The sequence below is a fragment of the Excalfactoria chinensis genome, chromosome 4 (assembly GCF_039878825.1).
Source record: "Excalfactoria chinensis isolate bCotChi1 chromosome 4, bCotChi1.hap2, whole genome shotgun sequence".
Lineage (NCBI taxonomy): Eukaryota > Metazoa > Chordata > Aves > Galliformes > Phasianidae > Excalfactoria > Excalfactoria chinensis.
The window spans coordinates 29,797,520-29,818,505 of NC_092828.1; the positions used below are offsets into that span (position 1 = coordinate 29,797,520).

A 20,986-nucleotide genomic window follows, 5' to 3' on the forward strand; every position below is an offset into this window, starting at 1 on the left:
AATTGCTGAGGACGTAGCACCTGGGGGATGTTCCTCCATGGCAGCTCCAACAACCCAGTGAGAGGCATCCTCAGGCCATGCCCCTTGCTGGCCTCAGGCAAGCACAGAGGTGTTTTGCTGCCACTTCACTTCATGGATGTTTTCAAAGACAAGGATGAGTTAGGTGTCTGGCTTCTTTTGGCTTCAGACCAATTATGAGAGAGATTTAATATAAAGTAATAAAGTCACTGTGGGAGTGAGGTTTCTCTATCCTCCAGATGTGAAATATTCATAGTAAAGTCACTGTGGGAGTGAGATTTCTCTATCCTCCGGATGTGAAAGATTCATAGACTTTGTAGTGTTCAAGCATACGCACCTCAGCCTAGATACAATCAAGTAGCATGCTAACATGGTGTTCTGCACCCAAATCTTCTGAATCAAAAGAAGGTTGCTGCCAGCAGCAGGACCTTAAGTTTTGCTCACAAGGCACAGCAGGGTCCAGTTCTTCTTCACTACTAAGACCTCATTCCCACTGTTCAGCAGTCTGCTAGCCATGAACACCAGGGTAAATAATGAAGATCTGTTACTGAGAGATAGCAACACTTAAAGATGTGACACAATTAGGTATCTGAGTTTATTTTCTTACAGAAGTTATTTGTCAGTTAAATACCAGCTCTTCACCCCAGGACATTTATTTGGCTTTGGTAGGAGGAATGCTTTTTGGGAGTGTATAAGTTAATTCAGAATTGTCTGAGTTTCTTGTCCAGTTACCAAGCTCATCATTGGTGTCTACCAGTTTGTATAATGTGAACACACCCCTTGCTTTCCTTTTTGCAAGGATCTCTAAACCAGTTAATAACATCTTTGTTCTTTCCATTTTCTTTCAGACCTTTCTGTGAGCACCCTGCCAATACCAACAGGTAAGAGGGAAAGGAAATATTTGGAAAAGAAGAGGGTAGGAGGAGGTGAAATCTCAGGTGGAACATGAAGCATAGTACATAGGAGGAGACGAGGGATGCTTATGTTGCTGCAGTGCATAACTTTGCAGTGAATGCAACTGAATGCCATGTGGTACCAGGAGATGATGCAAAGCAAACAGAGTAGCAGAATACTGAATGGTGCAATAGGCAATTAATACAGAAACGGTGTTGGCCAGGGAGCTAGCTCTTGTCAGTGGCTCTCCTTCTTCTTCCAGTGGTTAGAAACAGCAGGTCCCAGGATAAGGCAGTCTTCATGTGCCAGTGAACCTGTAATACCTATTTCCCTTCCCTTGGTCTTATCAGGAAGCAATCATTTCTGTGCTGCTCCCTGCACCCCTTGCTGCTGCCACCAGTAGCCTGTCCCACCTGTTACTGTGATGGGTCTGTTGTTGTAATGGATTGTTATTTGGATCCCAAATCTTTCCCTAGCTGGAAAATATCTTTTAGATTCCATTTCCAGAAAGTGGATGGGATGGGCTGAATTGTGAGGAAACTTTAGTGGATAATGTTGATAATCGAGTAAATGCTTTTAATTCCTTAATCCATTTCACTCATTCAATAGTGCATCCTTTTAGGTACTGCTTTTCCTCAGTGATAGCCACATGTAGTTACAAGACTAACCTGTGGGTTTTTCTTCTCTGCATTACTCATATCCTGGTCATCTGATAGACAGGTAGGAAGATAGCCAATGACTTTGAACCCTCAGATTTTCTCCTGAGGATGTACTGCACAAGTTCAGGGGCACACTTTCACGTTTCTCAATGTAATTTGTTTCTGCTGACATTTTCAGTCAGTACTCAGAATAACTCACTGCTGTGAGAATTGCCTGCCTGCCCTGTGTATCTTGCAGTCTATCAGATAGGGTAGTGAAAAGGACAATGGTATTTCCCTGGGAGATCCAAAGCAATCACACAGAATCATGAATTCAGAATTATTACTTCTGTTACTTCATGATGGCACACATTTCCCTCCTCACATTATCACCTTTCAGCACACAGCACCACAGGAGCGAGAACTTTAAAGAAACATGGTAGGATGTTCAGGGGCAAGGGTCTCAGGCAGTGATAGTTTCCTGCATATAGTATCTAAGTGTCTCCACTGGGGCTAAATTGTGTAGACACCATACTACATCCACACAGTGTTTTAAGTTAGAATAGTCTGACTTGTAGGTATTGGGAAAACCAGTATACCAGCATCTCTACTGGAAGAGCTGGCCCCTGGCTTTTCTCTTTTTACTCCTCTTATGTCAGGAGATAACATGCTCATACATATTGGAGTGGATCAGGATGTTATGAGCACAGGAATATGGGCAAAAGAAAAATGGAGAAAAAAAAAACATCACCAAAATATTTAAACATATTGGAGCTGAGTTCCAAATCAATAGGGAAAGAAAGAGGGAGTCCTACAGACTTGGGACCAAAAGTCACTGTTGGTTACTCTGATTCAGCAGATTAGAGTTACAAATGTTGCCTCCATGAAAGATTCTGTAAAACAGATAGACCTGTCATTTGGAGGCGTAGCAAATCAAAATTGTAGTTTAGTCCTCAAAATGGCACTGAGGAGTTAATTGTAGTGGCTCAGATAATGTTATAGCCTCCACCCAACAAGCTGAGCCCCTTCTGTCCTTTGGAAGAGCAATGGAACCACACTGGTTTCAATGCATGAGCAGTAGAAGCTGTCTGCCTTTCATTACAACTTTGATGGATATCTTGGATAGCTGATACCCAACTCCAGTTCAGATTAACACCTAAAGGCAGAAATGCAATCCTCTTAAAAATGCCCCAGAGTCTCTGACAGTCCCTGCTCTCCCCACGTGTAGGAGAGCAGGCACACACATCACTTTGTCACACTCAACTGTCAATATAATGTCCAGCTACTTGTATTACCCCTCTCTGGACTTACCTACCATTTGTGTTTTTTATTATTAGCAGTGAGATATTTTGGTTCTTCATCTTTTGGGGGCAGGTCTTATTTTCACGCACTTATTTGCTTGCTTGTCAAGAGAAGTTGCTGATGTTGAGCAGTACCTTAACCTCCCTAAGAAGTGACTGTAAGTGGGCAAGCAGATGATCCCAGAGAATACAGCTGTATGACAGTCCATACAAATTGTGGGTTTGTCCTAAAGCTTTTCCATGCCTCATGCTAAATTATCCAGGTGCTATTTAGGAGACTTATAGCTGTGGAGCACGTCGTGGCTCCAGAACTGCCGATGTCAAAGTTGTGTGGGGAAGGTAATTTTTCTGGGATGTGGGGGAAGTTGTCTGGAGAAATTCTGGTACTTATATGTTGATATAATATTTCTTCTGCAAATCTAGGTTCTGGCAGTACTGGAAACAGTTCTGAAAAAACGAAAGTGTTGGAGGATACTATCCATTACTCTAGTGAGTTTCATTACTTTGTTGTCCATCTTCTCACTTTTCAGTAGATGAGCGTGGCTCTAGATGAGTGGTTGGAGTCACAAAGAAACAAATCAGGCAGAGTTATTTGTCTGTACCAGGCCATAGACCCTCTTGCAAACCCAATTTAACTCAGCTTAGCAAGTTGACACCTCTCCCACTGGAAAGCAGAATGATTATTCCCGAGGACTGAAGTCAAAGTGAGTGGAGTCATACCCTGTAAGAAAAGAGAAATGGAAATGTGAAAATATAATTTACATGCCATTATGAATACTTGTTATATTAATATATTGTTATGAATATGTTATGTGAATATGTTGTCCGTAGTGTCATGGGACAGTGAGTGGGGAGAGAAGGGATAGGAGAGAGTCCTCTGTGAATTGCTCAAGCAGTTGCTGTTTGCATGGTGCATGTTACTTAATTTTTATTTTTAAATTGCATGTCTCTGGGGCGAGAGTATAACTGCAGATCTGCTATTTCCTACCCAAAGCACTAGCTCAGCATAATACGTTTGATGTATTTCTGCTCTGAACTCATCTCTCAGTTCTCCCTCTGGTTCTGGAGATGCACATTTATATGAATATTAAACATTAATTGCATAAAGAATCAGTGAAGATGCCATATCAAAATATGGGGCCGGCAGGAGGGAAGATGCCAAGGCTCTGCAGCCTCACTGACGTGGGGCTAAACCCAAACGTGGTTGACTGCTGCCAGCAAAAAAAGATAAATGGAGAGAAGCTGGGCTTGGATGTTTCCCCAGGAAAGCTTCTCTTCATGACATAATTCTTTCCTTTTTGCTTCTTGGCTGGGAAATACCCGTCAGGAAATGGCAGATGGTGGGAAATAATAAAAGGGAAGAAACGACCTCATTTAAAAAGAAGAACTTGCATTTTATATCCATAGTTGTAAGTGCTGCGGGGAATGTTACTGAATTATGTAATTCCTTGGTATCTTTCTGGGTTTTCAGTGCTAAAAGGGAAATAACCGCTTTAGTCACTGAATTTCAGATGAGTCTTTCTTCAAAAACAAAAAAAAAAAATTCAAGTATAAAAAATTGTTTTCTGCAATGGGGCAGTTTTTATAAACCTTTAAGATCACCAATGCCAGGAGCAAACCTTGCAGGCAGCCATTGATTAGAATTACACAGGTCCCACTGGGGCAGGTGCTGAAGCCTGGGTGAAGGCATCACCATGGGGTGTGGGGGCTGGGGCCAGGAGCCTCTCGCCATGGTACACAAGTGCCTGGGCAGAGGTAAATAAGTGATTGAAATGATGTTCTGCTGTTTTGCCTCTCTTGCAGGCGTTATCCTGCCCGTTGTCATTGCCTTGATTGTCATTACACTCTCTGCCTTCTCGCTGGTGGCCTTGTACAGAGTGTGCCACAAGAAAACTCCAGGTATTTGGTTGACCTATTCTGAGCAAAGGGAAGAAAAAATATCAGTGTGCTTATTATTAAAATGTCTCTGGAGGCTTTTGAGATTACTGTAACTAGAGATACTGCAGTAGTCTGACAGGAAATCTTGTATTTCAAGAGTATTTTACCTGAAGTGGGAAAGCAGCGCTTCATTATCAAAATCAGTAGGAAGAACAGAGGGAGCAAAAATATCTGTGATCTTTTTTGAGAATATATAATGCGATAAAGATTTTTGTTTGGCCTTTTGCAGCTGCAAAGAGCTAAAAAACAGCTGTGCTAATGTGATCAGTCAATTGGATAGAAAAAAAGAGGGTGAAAATAAGTTTGGAGATGCTGTTCAGCACAATCACTTGATGCTCATTTCATCCCTGTTCCAAATAAAAGCAAAGAAACATCATTGCTTTCTTTTAGAAAATACCTGATGCATGAGTAGAATTTTTTTGGTACAATGTATGCATGGGTACAACCGCTGAGCAAACAGCACTTCCAGAAATAGTTGCTTTTGACGTATCAGCTAAAACCAGTATAAATTTCACTGCTGTCCATGAAATACTTAAGGTAATGAGGATGTAATTCCATTAGATCTCATTCACCAGGTATTTCAGAGAGTTGCCAAAGCTGGCCACAGGAGAGTGCAATTTTCCATTAAGTGAAAAAACAACCAAACATATCTGAGTCCTGACTGTGAGTTGGCATGAGTTAGGAGCTCTGTGCAGAGCCTCAGCAGTGAAATCACTGGGGCTTGGTATACAAAATCATAGCGGGGTGTGGAAACTGTAGAGCAAGGCAAACTGCGTTGTAACCAACTTAGCCAATGGCATGGAAGTCAGAACAAAACAAAACGCAGAAGGTGTGCTGCCTGTTTCGGAAATTACTGCATTTTCAGGGTAAAGACATTAGGTGAAGTTTGTTTTCTTGCCAGCCTCCCCACACACAAATGCCAATGCTCACAGTACTGGCAAAGTAACTTGAAAACAAGAGGAGGCAGTGACAGTGACCTGCCGTCCATCTGTGTATGGGAGCTAGCTCTGTGTACCCTAGGTTGCCCCACCACATCCATCTGCCCACATTTGGGTGTAAGAAGAAAACAGGAACAGGTTTGGTGGATGTTTCATTCTGGAGAGTAGCCCCTTCCTCACTGACTGAGATGACAGGCCATGTTGCTAGTTGGGCAAATCCCTCTGCAGTACACAGGCTGTTTTGTGTCCCCCCCCCTGCCTTCTGGATGAGTTGTTTCATGCTCAAGAACCACTGTCAGCACAGTGATCTTTTGGGAGGATGAGTTAGAAGACTGACAGTTACCATCCAGTTTGGATGTCTTAACATACTTAATTAATCCTGCAAAATCACAACTAAGCCTCCTGCTAGCAGCAGCAATAGCTGTGTCTAAATGTTTTGCTTAGCTGAGCTCAAATGACTCTAACTCTGTTCCTTTTTGCAGACAGACAAGAGAACGGCACAGAACAGTAGGTCAAATTTTTACTTTGCATTGCTATGAGACCTCTTGTAGGACACTTGTGAATGCAGCAAATTCTGCATGTCATTTTCTCATCTTTCTCTGCTTAAACATAACAAGCAATTGCTAACTAAAGAGAAAGATGTTTCTGAAAGCAACACTCTTGCAGTTATTGTACACCTGTATGCATGATAGCAGACATCCATGATGACATAGACAGAGACATGCAACTGTCTTGAAAGGGATCCTTTTGAGAAGGATAAATGCCTTATGCCGTGCCCACTTACTTTCTCCCCCTTCTCCTTCCCTTTCCTTTTTATTTTCTCTCTCTCTCTCCTTTTATTCTTTATTATATCATTACATATTCTTCTGTCCCATCTTCTCTCCACCTGCCTATTTGCACAGCCTCTGTTAAAATACCCAGAGAGGTCATGGAGTCTCATTCTCTGGAGACTTTCAAAACCCACCTGGATACGCTGCTGAGTGGCCTAATCTAGGTGTTCCTGCTCCAGCAGGGGGATTGGACTGGGTGATCTTTTCCAATCCCTGACATTCTGTGATTCTCTGAAAATAATATTGGAATAAGAAGGATAGTGAAATGAAGGAAGATACATACCAAAGGCCATTAGGTCTGGATGTGGTTTTGTATGACCAAAACCATTTGGACAGGTGGTTTACTTGCTACCCCCTATTTTCCTGAAATATAAGGTGCTCCTTCTTGCAATCTGACACAGCTATAAGCCCTGTGTTGGTCAAGAAAGAGGATATCTCTTTCTCTTCCAATGGATGTATTTCTTCTGTGGAGCACTGAATTGAGCCTGGAGTTGTGTGAGCTGATCTATCGCATTTTAAGAGAGGAGTCTTTTCAGAGCCACTGATGTATGGTATTTGCCATCAATAAGACTCATGCACGGCACCCTTTACAACCCATCTCAAGCCTCCAGACCATGACCTTAGAGTAGTATTAAACTGAGCCGTGTGCCAGAGCTGTATGCTCACTGTGCCTCATGTCTTCTGTCACCAACAGGGCCCAGTCAGATAAAGAAGGTGTAAAACTTCTGTCTGTGAAGACAACTTCTGCTGAAACTGGTGAGTGATTCTTCTGTGTCAGTGTGTTTGGGGATGTCATTTCCAACAGCAAAACCATCCTCACTTCCTCTCAGGTTAAAGTCACTGCAAAGCAGCCAAATAGGAGCTTGTAGATCTGCAGCACAGCTACATTGTGTGCAGTGTCAGTGTCTGGAAGTGTGAAATACAACTACTGTAGGGAAGATCATTTTTTATCTCTTCAGTGGTAAGTGATCTACAGCTAGGCATGTTCAGGGGTAACTAAGGTAGTGATGTTTATCAGTTAGGTTTGGGTAGACAAGGATATTTATCCAATGATAATATTCCAGTAGCCAAAAGGTTTGGGAATAAGTGCTGCAGCTTTGCATGCAGTCAGCCTATATATTCAAAATCCTACTCTTCTCATAAAATTCTAGTCTTGTCCTACTCTCTCCTGTGCTTCACTGATCCAGTTTGTTTCAAAATGTGTGTGTAATAGAAGCTGGAAGGAGTAAAGGTTACAGTTAATGTACAAAAAAGAAATGAAAATCTCACCGATACAAGCAAGAGATGGAGGCAACTATAGGTTCTACAGGAGCAGAGTAGCACAAAATAGCACTGAGCTGGAACAAAATTTGATCTAATCTGATTCCCAGCTATTAATAATAATAATAATAATAATAATAATAATTAAAGAAAAAATGAACGTCTCATGTTCTTCTTACTGTTAAACATATGGCAACTCACTTTGTCAGCTGCATCGTCCTACTTTTGTTCCCACCCTCACTACTGAAGTAGAGAGGAACAACACTCTTACTTTATCCAACTTTTTAAGGTTTCTTCTTCCCCCAGTGACATTTCAGAGGTTTCCCAATAGCTGCTTTCCTCTTCTTCTAAATCCTTGATGAGAAATGCCCTGTAACACAAATGTAAATAAAGCTCTGATACTTAAGCAACTGCAATTCAGCCTTGTGATCCTGGAAATAATGTATTTTTACAGTATATGTCTTTTAGAATGGATGTTGTTCTGTTTTAAGGAGTATGGAGCTGTGGGCATGTTCACATTAAAATCATAACATTCTTTCCAAAAGCTGAGTGAAGTCTGAGGCTGGGCTTTGTAGACGTTTTTTGACTGATTCTGCCCTCATACCACTTTCAACAAGAAAGTAACTTCAGCAGCAGCAGCAGTCCTTGTGTTTTGCAGAGTGTAAATGAGGCAGGACCCAGGCACATTGTTCTTCACAAGATGAGGTCTGATGCTGTTAAGCAGCTGCTGACTTACCAAGTGTCTGAATTTCTTCCATCCAGAGGATGCTTGATTTTCTTCTTTACTGAAGTGTGATGTATGCATGTTATAATTGGAAGGTATGAGTCATAGCCACTTACCAGACAAGATTCTTGCCCTCTTCTCATTAATACAATTCATATTTAAAACAGCTACCACTTTCTCTTGAATTCTAACAGCTTTACAGGTTTCAAAATTACATCTGTTCACTGAAACTGAAGTCCTGCTTTTTCCCAGCTTTGGAAAAACGCTCAACTTCCAAAATTAAAAACACTCAGAAAGAGAGGCCTGTTTCCTTCTGGAAACATTTCTCACTCATACAGATATTATCAAATATGTTGGGGTGCCTGCCCATGTAAACTTGCTTTGTTAAAAAATCAGGGTTAAAGCAAACACGTCTTGTACAGGCACAGAAAAGCATGGAAAAGCCTGACTCATTTGATCTATGATCTCTCTTACAACTTCTGAAACAATCACTTCTCTACACATTTGTTTTCCTTTCTAGATGAGTAAGAGCCAGGTCAACTGAAGGGGGAATTCAACTGTTCAGTAAGCATATTATAGCAGCCTCTGGTTGCATGTGCAAACCAAATTATAAAACATTTTGACTAATAGGAGAAATCTCTCAGAAAAAGCCTCAGGCTTACATCCAGACCCTTAACATCTTCCTGCTGTCAGTAGGCTGTCCAGTCACCTGAACATGAGCATGTGTGTAACAAAGTTCTGCTTTCACATATACTCAAATGAGGTTTTATTATGATTTATATTTTGAAATGTTTACTTCTATTCTTACAAACAGAAGATTTTGTGGCTGTGAAATCGTTACAAAAATGTTTAGAAAAAATCTTATATACAAAACATGTAAGTATACAACCAGGAATTCCTATCAGAGAGGTAACCTAGAAAAACCCTGTGTCGGTGATGTGCAGGCCATGTCCTGATCAAAGCTTGTGGTGAGTTTAGTCTTGTCTTATTTTCTACATCTAAACAACTGAGCCAGTTGTCACAGTCACCTAGATATGTGAGATACGTGACCAAAAGGCTATTTATCCTATCTGTCTTGGACATGTATCTTGATTTGGACTTAGCTGATCTCAAGAGTTCCATTGACTACTGACGAATCCTATTTAGAAATCTGTCAGAACCTAATTTCATACTTTAAAAGAAAAAGAAGGGCTCCTTTTTCAGAAGCATAGATGAATTAAATTTAATCAAGAATATTTTTTCAAAAACCTACAATTATTGTGAAAGAATACAGGAAAAGAAGTGTTAAATGTATTTTAATGGAGCAATATCATCAGGGACACTAGGTAATAGTGAACTTTATCACTCTTATTTTTAAAAACTCTTGCTAGAAGGATGACTTCCTAATGGCTATGAGCTCTAAGGCACTACTCAGTGAGAAGAAATCTAAAGCAAAAGCCAAGGAGACAAAACCAAACACTTTGAATTTTTCATGCACGTTTCGTAGTAAACTGCAGCACTTGATGCAAGATAAGTGACTGTACATGCAACTTACATGAAAACTCAGCCTGGATATAAATGCTTAAGATACTGAATTGTTTTGAAAGTTTTGCACTAATGTGCAAGCACAGGACTTACTACGGTCATTCCCTGTTGAGTATATAGGCAAATATAGGTCAGCTCTTCCTAGGGAAAATAAATTATCTTACACAATTCAGAACTCCAAGAAAATCTACCTGCAAAAGTATTTATTATTTGGGATTCGATGTAGCCCACAGACCTGCAAGTGGTAGAAATATTACTGTGAATATAAGATGAAGAATTTTATGTGATGACTAAGAGCTCAGTACCATCATAAGTGGTGTTAGTGATAAAGTAATGCCTATCTTGGAAGTATTCCTTGCTTTTACTGCGATAGTTTTTGCATATTTCACTGAAAACCAGCATAGATATTGATCACAAAAAAATGGTGGGGGGCAGAAGTTCTTTAGTAAAAGAAAGGCTGAGGAATAGAAACTGGAATAAGGCTTTTCCATATATATGAATGATGTGTGATAGTGTCATGGTTTTATGGTCATCGGTATTCCACATATTGATACCTGAGTAATGATTTGGCATGTTCATTTTCTGTCCTTCACTTGGAGTACCCATTCTAAAATGTATTAGGGGCAGTCCACAGGTTCATTTTTCAGTATTTGGTCTCACAGGAATGTGGCAGGTGATGATATTTTGGAGTTGTTAAGTGTCACCCTGGTGCCTTAGCATAAGGTGATCCGTTAGGGCATTTCCTAATCCATGTGTGCCTGTTGGCGATAGCAGGGAAGGGCATGGCTTTCCTGGTTTTCAGAGGTGTTGTCTGTTCTGTGTTGAATGTTCTGAAAGGATATTAAAAGTGTGCCAAAGCTGATGTAGCTTATATTTTGGTGAAGTGTTCTTAGAAGCACCAAGGCTTCCCAAGACACCAACTGTGAAGCTGAGAAAATGATCCAGGAAACCATGGATGTTTGAGAAGAGGCCTGGCCTGACACACGCAAAAGACCTTTAGCTTATTGTAATCCCTCTGGAGAAGGCAATCAGTCTGCATAGGTGCACTGTGATGGAAGTGCTGTGCAAAATAGAATGAACTGAGGATGTAGATCAACTAACATTCCCGTGTGATCAGCACCTCTTCCAAAAGCTACTGCTTCCTAACCTGCCATTGCAGCGGATGGTGACTAAGCACTGAAATCATCAAAGAACAAATTAAAAAACCCCGTTCTTGTTCAGCACGAGAAATTGCTTTGGCCATGGAAATATGCACAAAGTTCAGCATCATCCCACTGTGTTGTTGGGGTTTGGAGCTGGAAAATCCTGTGGTCTTCCGAGATGATGAGGCTGAATGATGGCAATTTCATCATTGTTTTCCATAAATTTCCCAATGCCGACAATGTTTAATTATGCTGTTTCATACATCAAATCATTCGTTTGACTGTAGTATAATGGGACGAATCTGGAGCTGTTGCAGAAGATTATTCCTCTTCAGTTTCTCTTACGCTGAGCACATCCAAGCACGGACCATGACTTTTAAGGAGGTAAGAAATTTTTGGTTTTGCCTTATTAGGGGCTCAACCCAGGCAAGCTTGCTTCTGTCAGAGGCAGTTGGGCTGTGTAGAACATGACCCCACCACGGGGTTTCTCCACATCTGCTGGTAGTTTCATGTCTCACTCATTTCATCTAGGAGCCAGGTGCACACATCCAGCTGTGTCTCTGTCACTGAAGCTTCCCTTGCAACCTCCTCTCCCTTGCCAGATAAGCAGAGCAGGTCAGCAGAGAGCAGCTTGCCGGTATGCTGCATGCTGTGAGAGGTAAGAGCTGATGTTCCTTCTAATGTGGGGATATGATTTTGTTTATTTATTTTACCTTTTGTGAGTAGTATTCCCATCTTTTTTCCCCAGCAGGTAGAAAACCTAGAAGTTGCTTCGTAGAAAACTGTCCTCCACCATCAAAGAGTTAGAGCAAGTACCTGCTTCCCTTTCCTTCTTATGTTCTCATACTTGACATTTTAAACCTTGTACTGTATAATGACCTGAAGTTGTAGTTTCTTTCATTATAGATGCAGAAGAATAAACGTTTCTAGCTTTTTGCTTCTCATGGCTTGATTCAGTGTATGTTTACTCACACCACAAAGCTCTGGATGCACACATTCCAGCTGAGAATCTGGGACAAAACTACAGTCAAAAATGTTAAATATTGTGAACTCCATCTGTGGTTGCACTTCTAACTCAGTTTCTGAGCTATGCAATTTGCAAGGTTTTTCCAAGCAGCCTTACAATCAGAGGCTGCTGAGGATGTGATGATGTGTCTGTAAAGCATTTGCTGGCTTTCCACGGTGCTTTCTGAGATGTTCCTCAGTCCTGCTGAGGGAGTTTGCAAGTAGTGCTGGGGTTCATGGGCGCAGCGGGGCAATGGGTCCCATTCAGCAATACCCTCCTGTATCACTGGTCGCATCTCTGCATGGCCAAGACAAGCATCCTTGTTACTGGGTCTGCAGCTGTAGTTTCAGATTTTATGAAAAAATAAGTCTCTTCAATTGTCTTTTCTTCAGAATGCTTTATTTAATTCTTTGCTTCGACACAGATTGCCACTCATGAGAGATTTCTCAGCAGCAGATATTATAGTGAAATAGCAGTGCAAGTCATTTCTTTCTTAGACAGAGTGTAATCTGAGATGCAGTACAACTTATTTTTTATGTCAAAGCCTATTTTTTATATCCTTCTTTTCTTCCAGCCTTCCCACAAAAGTCAGAGTTGGCTTTGCCCAGGTCAGAGTCTTTCTATATTCATGACAATATATTCAGATTCTGAATCAAATAAGAAAAAAAAGAAAAAGAAAAAGGAAAAGAAAAGGAAAAAGAAAAAGAAAAAGAAAAAGAAAAAGAAAAAGAAAAAGAAAAAGAAAAAGAAAAAGAAAAAGAAAAAGAAAAAGAAAAAGAAAAAGAAAAAGAAAAAGAAAAAGAAAAAGAAAAAGAAAAAGAAAAAGAAAGAGAGATTAGTATAACAGCCTGCTGCAAAAGTGAAACAAAGAAATGTTTGCTTCAGAGTTTCAAAACTGATCTTATACAATCTATAATTTCATCTGACTATACACCCACTCGTTAATCACATACACTAGGATCAGGACGCAACATAGTCAGAAATGAATGTGCTTGTTAGAATAAAAATAACAACAAACCAAAAACAATACCAAATACTGCACAAGTGAAATCCATCAGAAAGCCTCACGTTTTCATCGGAGTGTTTTTGCTTTGCTTTCCTGGTTAAACCTTGAGCTTCACAGAGACCTCAGTATCCATTAGACAGTAGTACTATAGTGTCTACTTCCCATGCACTCAGAACAAATACACTGAAGAGTCAGAAGCTACAACGACCAAAACAATTCCTAGTCACTCTTCCCCCCTTCTGTTGAAGAGAAGACTCCTTGGAGTAGGACACGTGCAGAGTGCATCCTCTTGTGCCCAGGGCTGAGCCTAGCAGCTACTGGGAATCTACTGCTGGGTCTCTCCAGAGGAAGTATCCTGTGGATGCTATCATAGGAGGCTGTGCATATGCAGCCCCCATTTCTGACAAGAGCTGGCACAAGATGTCTAGAAAAGATGAAAAACAGAGCAGAGGCACGTGGGTGCATCCTCCGTTTCACCCTTGTAGCACTCTTGAAACAGAGGTTGTATGTCTAATAGTACTTGGTGATTTTTACTTCCATTAATTTGTCCTTTCCCCTTTGGCATCTACAGCATCCTGTGGCAATAAGCTAGGCAGTTTAACTACAGTTCTAGACAGAACAGTTGTATTACACTGATGTTTAAAGACTTCACAGTGCCTGTGTCTTTGTGTTTACAGTCTAGTTTCAGACAATAATCAACAAGCAGATGCAACACTGGAGGATGAGAGTAAAAGGTTTGATAGAAGGATACACTGATTACCTGCCCACAAAAACCTACATGTTGGTATCAGTCTAATTTCATTTTCCAAATATTCTGTCAGAGGCTTCTTTCTCAACCTGTGCATCATGTCTTTCAGTTTTTGTAGAAGCGCGGGATATATTTGAGGTTGGCTTCTCCCTGCCCTCTGCCAACCTCTCTGAGCTCACAGCTCCTCCTCCAGCAGGAGAAGCCCCACAGTCAAGGCAAGACTGCAGGTAACTTGGGTCGCGTTGCAGTCATAGCTCCCCAGCCAACACCGTTTGGTCACTGTACAGGCCAGTTGCTTCTGGGTCCCTTCATCTCCTAGTTAACTGTTGACTTAGCAGAACAGACACATACGCAGTGATCTTTCAACCTCTAATCATAGTATCATAGAGTGGCTTGGCTTGGAAGGGACCCTGTAGACCATCTAAGAGTTCCAACCATCTGCTGTGGGCAGGGACTCCTCCCACTTAGACCAGGGCCCCATCCAGCCTGGTCCTGAACACACCCAGCTTCTTTAGTCAACATGTTCTTCCAATGCCTTACCACAAGTGAGTTATTGCCATAATACATATAAAATTGAATCAAGTGACAGTAGATACAAGATGCTGTTTCTCAATACTGGGAGAAGCTGGCGGTTCAAGTCTCTCTTGATACTTTCCATTCAGTTTGCAACACTAGAGTTTGTGTGTGTTGCCCTTCACTAGATGCATAACCCAAAATTAACACAGCCTAATTTTCCACTGTTTCTGGTGTCTGATGAATTTTTCACAACCCTTCTCTCTCATCACAGCCTTCAAAGCATGCAGGTAATCTGTCTACACTGGTTGAGCGCTGCCATCATGCTGCATATTTTCTCCTTTGGTTCAGTTCAGTTCTATCATCTGTTCTAGGAAAACACTGAACACAAATGTTTGATTTTCATTTTCCTCATGGGAAATAAGGTCTAATCCACTGTCTTCAGTGAGCGATGGTTTTGGTGGCAAGTTCGGTTTTCATCAGTCTTGGAATTTATTTCTGTCACTTACAGCTATTTTGAGATCAATAAAAATGTCTTCCCACTTGCAACTAACCTGAATGTTGTTCTTAATTTTCTCTTTGTGATGCAGCTGGATATTAAGCGCAGTATTAAGGCACTGAGCCATTAAGCTCCAATACTGGCCTAGATGCCTTTCTGTGTGGTCTCAAGGCATACTGCAGTCACATACCTAAAAATGTTTGTTACCTGTGTTACTCCCAATAAGGGAACATCTAAGTGATTATTTCCTCCTCAGTGCATCATCATTCTGTCTTCATCACCAAGTGGTTCACTGGCACTAATTATTGTAGACACCATAATGCAAATGCCTTCAGACACATTTGCAATCCCAGAGCCTCCCATTAGACAGTCACTGACAGTACAGGGAGATGCTGACCACAGCAATAGTTGATGGCAGCTCACTCTGCCCTTGAGCTTATGTGTTTAGCACCAGAAAATCCAGACAGACTCTGCAGCAGCATGGGACTCACTCAATTTATGCTCTGATCCAAAGCCTATTGACAACAATCGGGAGACATATCTGGGGACGTGTCCTTAGACACATTGCCTTCCCAATGTGCAAAGTATGTGCCTTTCATGAAAGACTGCCTCAAAGCCCAGCACAGCAAGCACCTGAGAGTGCAACCGATAGTACATTATTGATAGTTATTACAATTAGTGAATATTATCTTCCTCATGGTAAAATACATCAATCTTGTCCAAATGTTTCTTTTTTCTTTCTACCAGAAACTTATACTTTCCCATTCTCTTAAAATTTCATATGAATTATTGAAGCAGTTGCTAAAGGCCTTTATAATTGAAATTTAACACCATCAGAACTTCTGAAGCACTAATTTAGCAGTACATTCCATCACGTTATTGCTGAACAATATTCAGAGCTTGTCAGTGAAGTTTATTGTGGTAGTAACGCACCATTGAGACCATACTGTAGAGAGAATACACTCTATGACACCCAGGAAGCAGTGAGGATCTACTGTGTGACAACTCTTGTTAGACCTAAGCCCAACAAGGAGACAGGCTAGTGTATGTAGTGGCCAGTGATGTGCTGCTGCTGGACTCATTAGTCTTCTCCCTGTATGTTTAACTGATGCAAAACATATTTTCTATTTTTTAGGGGAGAATTCATCTCAGGGGAAGAATAAAACTCGACAATGTGATGATTCCTCTTCAAACTTCAGCAATAAATATGTAAGTTTCTTACTTTTGTCTCAAGTCCTGTAATATTAGTACCTGTTAGTCTGGGTAACACTTGTTGGTCTTGGTACAGTGCCATATAACTAAACAAAAGGGTTAAAAATAAAAAACAAAGTGAGCAATGACTTAAACAAAGCTCAGCCTGCACAGTCCATCCAGAACAAGAGTCCCGGGCAAACCAAGGCTGTAGAAGTTAATGGCAGCTGAAGAAGCTGCCACCACACAGAGGTAGACCTTTATGGACTTAGCGCGTGGCTTTAGCTGCTCATTCCTTGGTTGTAATCTCCTAGTCAAATTTCCTTTTTGTAATTACAAAATTACAAAAAGTAGATTTTTTTTTAAAGGCAGTTGCGTATAGGAAGGGAACTTACACATTCAGCAACTTTGGTTTCATTACAAGGCTGTAGCTGTTCCCCACTGTGCAAAAGCAAGTACTCTTATTGAGACACTTTATTGCCTTAAACTTCTTGACTGCCAACATGCAGAACTGGCAAGTGTTGGACAACGTTGGTACATGTACAAGGGCAAGGACCATCAGAGCAGCTATGAAATCTACTGTTTACAATATGGGTGCTGCATTTTCCTTCATGCATGATTTTTTTCCCTAACACACCTGTCTGTTTCCCATAGAGTTGCTTCTTTTGAAGGGGAAGAAAAGGTGAAGGATGTCCTGAGAAAATAGGTGTCAGAGCATACCATGGGAGGGAGTGGGTAGAGGCAACTGTGTTGGGTCCAGATGAAGCCCAGCCTTGCGCCATCACTGCAGGATGGAGTCCCCTAGAACGGGTGCCATCATCCTCCACTGAGATCTGATTGACCAGCAACACAAAGAGACATCTTTGACTCTTTAGGCTTGTTCTCATTCCCCTAAGGAATACCCAAACTGAGCTTTTCTGATGCCAACAGCGAGGATAAAATAGGTGAAATCTGTCCCTTGAATTAGAACATCAGAATGTAATGTCACTACATTACTAAAAACCCAGAGCTGACTCTGTGTGGATGCAGGGCAATCTCCTGGATGATGGATTTAGTCCCTGGTATCTGCTCCATGCTGGATTTACTCTGTATTGCTCGCTTCTGCTTATTGTCATATTCCTGAGCAGTCTTACCTGGAACAATAATCTTGAGATATTGTTGTCATTTCAGATGTGAAGTAGCCTGGTTTAAGACAACGTGCAGGAACATCCCACCAAGGTTGCAGTGCCACAGGAGCTGTGGAGCGACTGAAGCTTTTTGCCAGGCAGGACACTTGTGCTAATGACCAGCCCTTGACTTCTAAGCCTCAAGTGCCTCCTGCCCCTTCTGGAACGACGTGCTTTTTTGATGGCTTAATTACTGGTATATCATGTGTATTTATTATGTCCTCATATAGTAGAAGCAGGAAAACTCTCAAGAAGGTTGAAGAGCGTGTTTGCATAGTCATTATTACAAGAATCTTCTGCACATACAGGAAGGAATATGTTAGCATACTTTGTTGAACTTACGGTATTTAGGGTTCTTTTAATTGTATGTAGCAAAATACAAACATGGCCTGACCCTTGAAACATTACTGGGCCAACTGCCACAATGGAAGTTAATTCAGTGATTTCCTGGAGACTCCTCACTGAAGCACATGCTTTACTTGTCAAAAATGTTTACAGGATGGGATTCCTGGGTGAAATGCTGAAGCATGTGCTTTATTCCTGTGAAGGGGGAGAATATGCTTTGCACTGATGTTTGTGTTCTTGTTTTGTTTTTTGAAATTCTATGAATTGCTGAATATGGTCCTTGTGATGTAGCAGATAACACAGTTAATTTTTTCCTGTTCCTTGGCTAGCCGCTGCATTGTGCATGCTGTGAATGACTTCTCTGAGCTGAGGTGCACAGTGGGGATCAGCGGGAAAAGCAATTCTGCAGCTGAACCCTGTATTAGGAGTAATACATGAGATTCCTGGTGGCTACCAAATAATGCTGGAAGTTTGAGGAGTGTTTCAAATGATGATTACAGACTTAGTTTGTACAGAGCTGATGCTGCAAAAATATCAAGTAGTGCTTCTACCTGCATGTATCCTACTCTGCTAGAACTGTAAATGTTCCAAAATTATATTAATGGGAGTGTCTGCTCAGCCTCAGTCCGCTGGCTCTGGCAGTGTGCTGAGAAGCTCCATCGTTGTTTTGAGGAAAGGAAAGGAGACGGTGGTGTAAATGTGAGGCTGAGAGCTAGGCCAGCAATTTGTGTTGTGATACCATTGATGCAATGCTTTTGAGGAAACTTCTCCCCCCAATTTCCCTCTGTGGGTAGATAAAACTTAAGTAGCAGTATGGCAAGAGATTGAATGGATTTGTTAGTTCATATTTAAGCACAAAGATAAAGTGTTAATTTCCCAGCTTTTGACTGTTGCTCTTATTTCATCGGTGATGGATCTAATCCTCTGTCTTAGCAGCACCAAGAGAAACTGTGATGAAGTTTTGTAAAAGTTGAGAAATGAACAAGGGTGCTCCATGCTGTAGCTGAACTTCTATGGCCTGTTCAGGTGCTCCTGGATCACTTGGGTTGCCGCAGAGCAGAGTTGTGCTTTAGAAAGGTCAGGTTGCCTAAAATATACCAGATAGCACCTGGACCAACTCAGATTCTTGATTGCTGAAGTTTCCAATGAAAAAAGAAAGCAATCATTGTGCATTTTCATGTTGATTTTAGAATATTTTTGTAGCATGTTGCATCCTTCTGAGAGGACAGTAGGAAACACCAGAGAAACATTACAAAAAATCTGTGTACGTGTAAAATTTGTTCAGTACATCATTCTCCACGATGTGTCAAGGAGACAAAACAACTTCCTATTAAAAGTTATTATGTTTATTAAAAGGCTCTACTTTTTCTCTTTGCAGAAATGCAGTTCATTACCTGTGCCAGAGCTGGCCACTGCGCTGCACTGCTGCAGCACGGGGTGAGCTAAGCACATTGCTGTGAACCCAGGCACCAGGTGCTCCAGGCATGGCAGGCGAGGGAGGACCAAGTCCTGCAGATGTGCTGAGGAGTGTAGAAAACTACTACTTGCAAATGGTGAAGGGATAGAAAAGGGCCTGCTGCAAATCATTAGCTGTAGTACTTGTCCAAAACACCTGCTTGACCCTTTCTAGTCACTAGCATGGCCCGTAGTGCCCTTATGAAACATCAGCAAGGCTGTCTGTTGCATCACAGATTATTCCAGTGGGAATATAGGAGCAATGGGAACAGTTTGAAGGCAGAATCCCAGCCTTCCTGCTCCCAGCCTGACCACTGTCCAGTATGGTCTGTAGGCTCCAGTAGGCATTAGGTACTCTTAAAAATCCCACAAGCAGCTCATTTGGCACACTGGGCAGATGTCCACAATGTGTGCTGGCCATCAGCTGGCCATTCTGCTCAGTGTTCTGCTTGCTGCACTGTGGGACTCGACACACCATGTCTGTGGACACAGCAATGTGCAGACTGCTATGGCCCGACTCAGAAAGGTGCTCAAATGCATAGATACCATCCAGAGACCTCTGTGCTGCCCAGGAAGGCTGAGCATTGGGCATGGTTTGGCCCCATGTCCTCTCCAATACTCTGCAGCTATGGGCAAAGAGCTCTCAGGGCCTCCCCAGAACTATCAGTTATGGCTCTTGAATTTCTTCAAATTAGGACTCTATATCTAATAAAATAAGTGAGCTTAAAGATTACTCTGTCAATTCTCAATTGAGTCAGATCTTTTTTCCATTTACAGCCAAGGGCAACTCATAAAGCACAGACTTTAATTAACCCCAGTGAATGCAGTGGATATGAAACACCAACGCTCTTGAAATATGGCTGAAAGGTCCTCTGAGTTCCCCCACACCCATCCTGCAAGTTCACTAGCCCTAAGAAGAGCAGAACAGTGCCAAGATGCACTTCAGGTCAAGAAGTCACATACAGAGGGTAAATCCCATTTCTTTCAGCAGCAGCATTTCATCCAGACTCAAGGTCAAGACTTCAGGCTGGCTGAGGGCAAAAATAAACCCATGGCTGGCAAAGCCCTTCTCACTACTCCGGGCATTAGGGCAGACACCCACTGCTGGGACCTCATCAGAACACTCCCAGAGCAGCACCAGGCAGTGCAATGATAACTCAGAAACATCCTCCCCCAATAACTACATAAAACCATCAGGGAGGACAGGAATACTGATGTTTTTCATCTCCCATTCCACAGCACTTTAAGTTCCCCCAGGCATGGTGCTTTCCAGTAGAAGAACTGCTGTGTTCTTTTGCCCTTTATTACCATTTTCAACTTTCAGATTTCCTCATGCACCAGCAGGACACCTCCCTGCCTAGAGTTGTTCTTCTTCCTAGAGTGGCTCGTTCTGTCCTTCCCCTCTCCACTTTCCATCCACACGCTTCATTGACAGCACTAAGCCTTCATCACCTCCACTGTCCCAGGGCTGCTGTTTGGACAACGTTAAACATCTAAAACACAACACAATTACATGCAGCATGGCACAGCAGAGAACAAAACAGCAAAAATCCAACCATGCATAATGCCATGGAGCCCATGCAACTGTCCAGCTCCAGCTCCAGGAGATAATTCAGCTTTTCTAAGGAATAATAATTGAGTCTTCTGCGTATGCCTCAATTCCCAGCAGGGCCAAGTCACGTTTGCTTCACACATGGATACACAGATGGGCTGGATTGTCCTCGTGGCTCCTCGAGACTGACAGCTTTGCACTTCAGGCCCTTTTTCACTGCTCTGTGTGCAGATTGTCCTTCTAAGAACTTCATACACGTGAGTGTACTGCCTGACTGCAGCTGGTAAAGCAAGGGAAG

General features: G+C 41.8%; 1 protein-coding gene across 3 annotated transcripts in view; it reads left to right on the forward strand.

The window, feature by feature from the left end:
* The window catches only part of EMCN (endomucin), an 88,600-nt gene extending 69,570 nt beyond the window's left edge, over positions 1–19,030 (forward strand). For all 3 annotated transcript variants that reach the window (XM_072335022.1, XM_072335020.1, XM_072335021.1), the window contains exons 6-12: positions 867–899; positions 3,275–3,340; positions 4,655–4,750; positions 6,210–6,234; positions 7,252–7,313; positions 16,115–16,188; positions 17,341–19,030. In XM_072335022.1, the coding sequence (XP_072191123.1) occupies positions 867–899; positions 3,275–3,340; positions 4,655–4,750; positions 6,210–6,234; positions 7,252–7,313; positions 16,115–16,188; positions 17,341–17,346 (362 nt within the window). In that variant the 3' untranslated portion in view covers positions 17,347–19,030. The remainder of the gene's footprint in view (positions 1–866; positions 900–3,274; positions 3,341–4,654; positions 4,751–6,209; positions 6,235–7,251; positions 7,314–16,114; positions 16,189–17,340) is intronic.
* Positions 19,031–20,986: the final 1,956 nt, after the last annotated feature.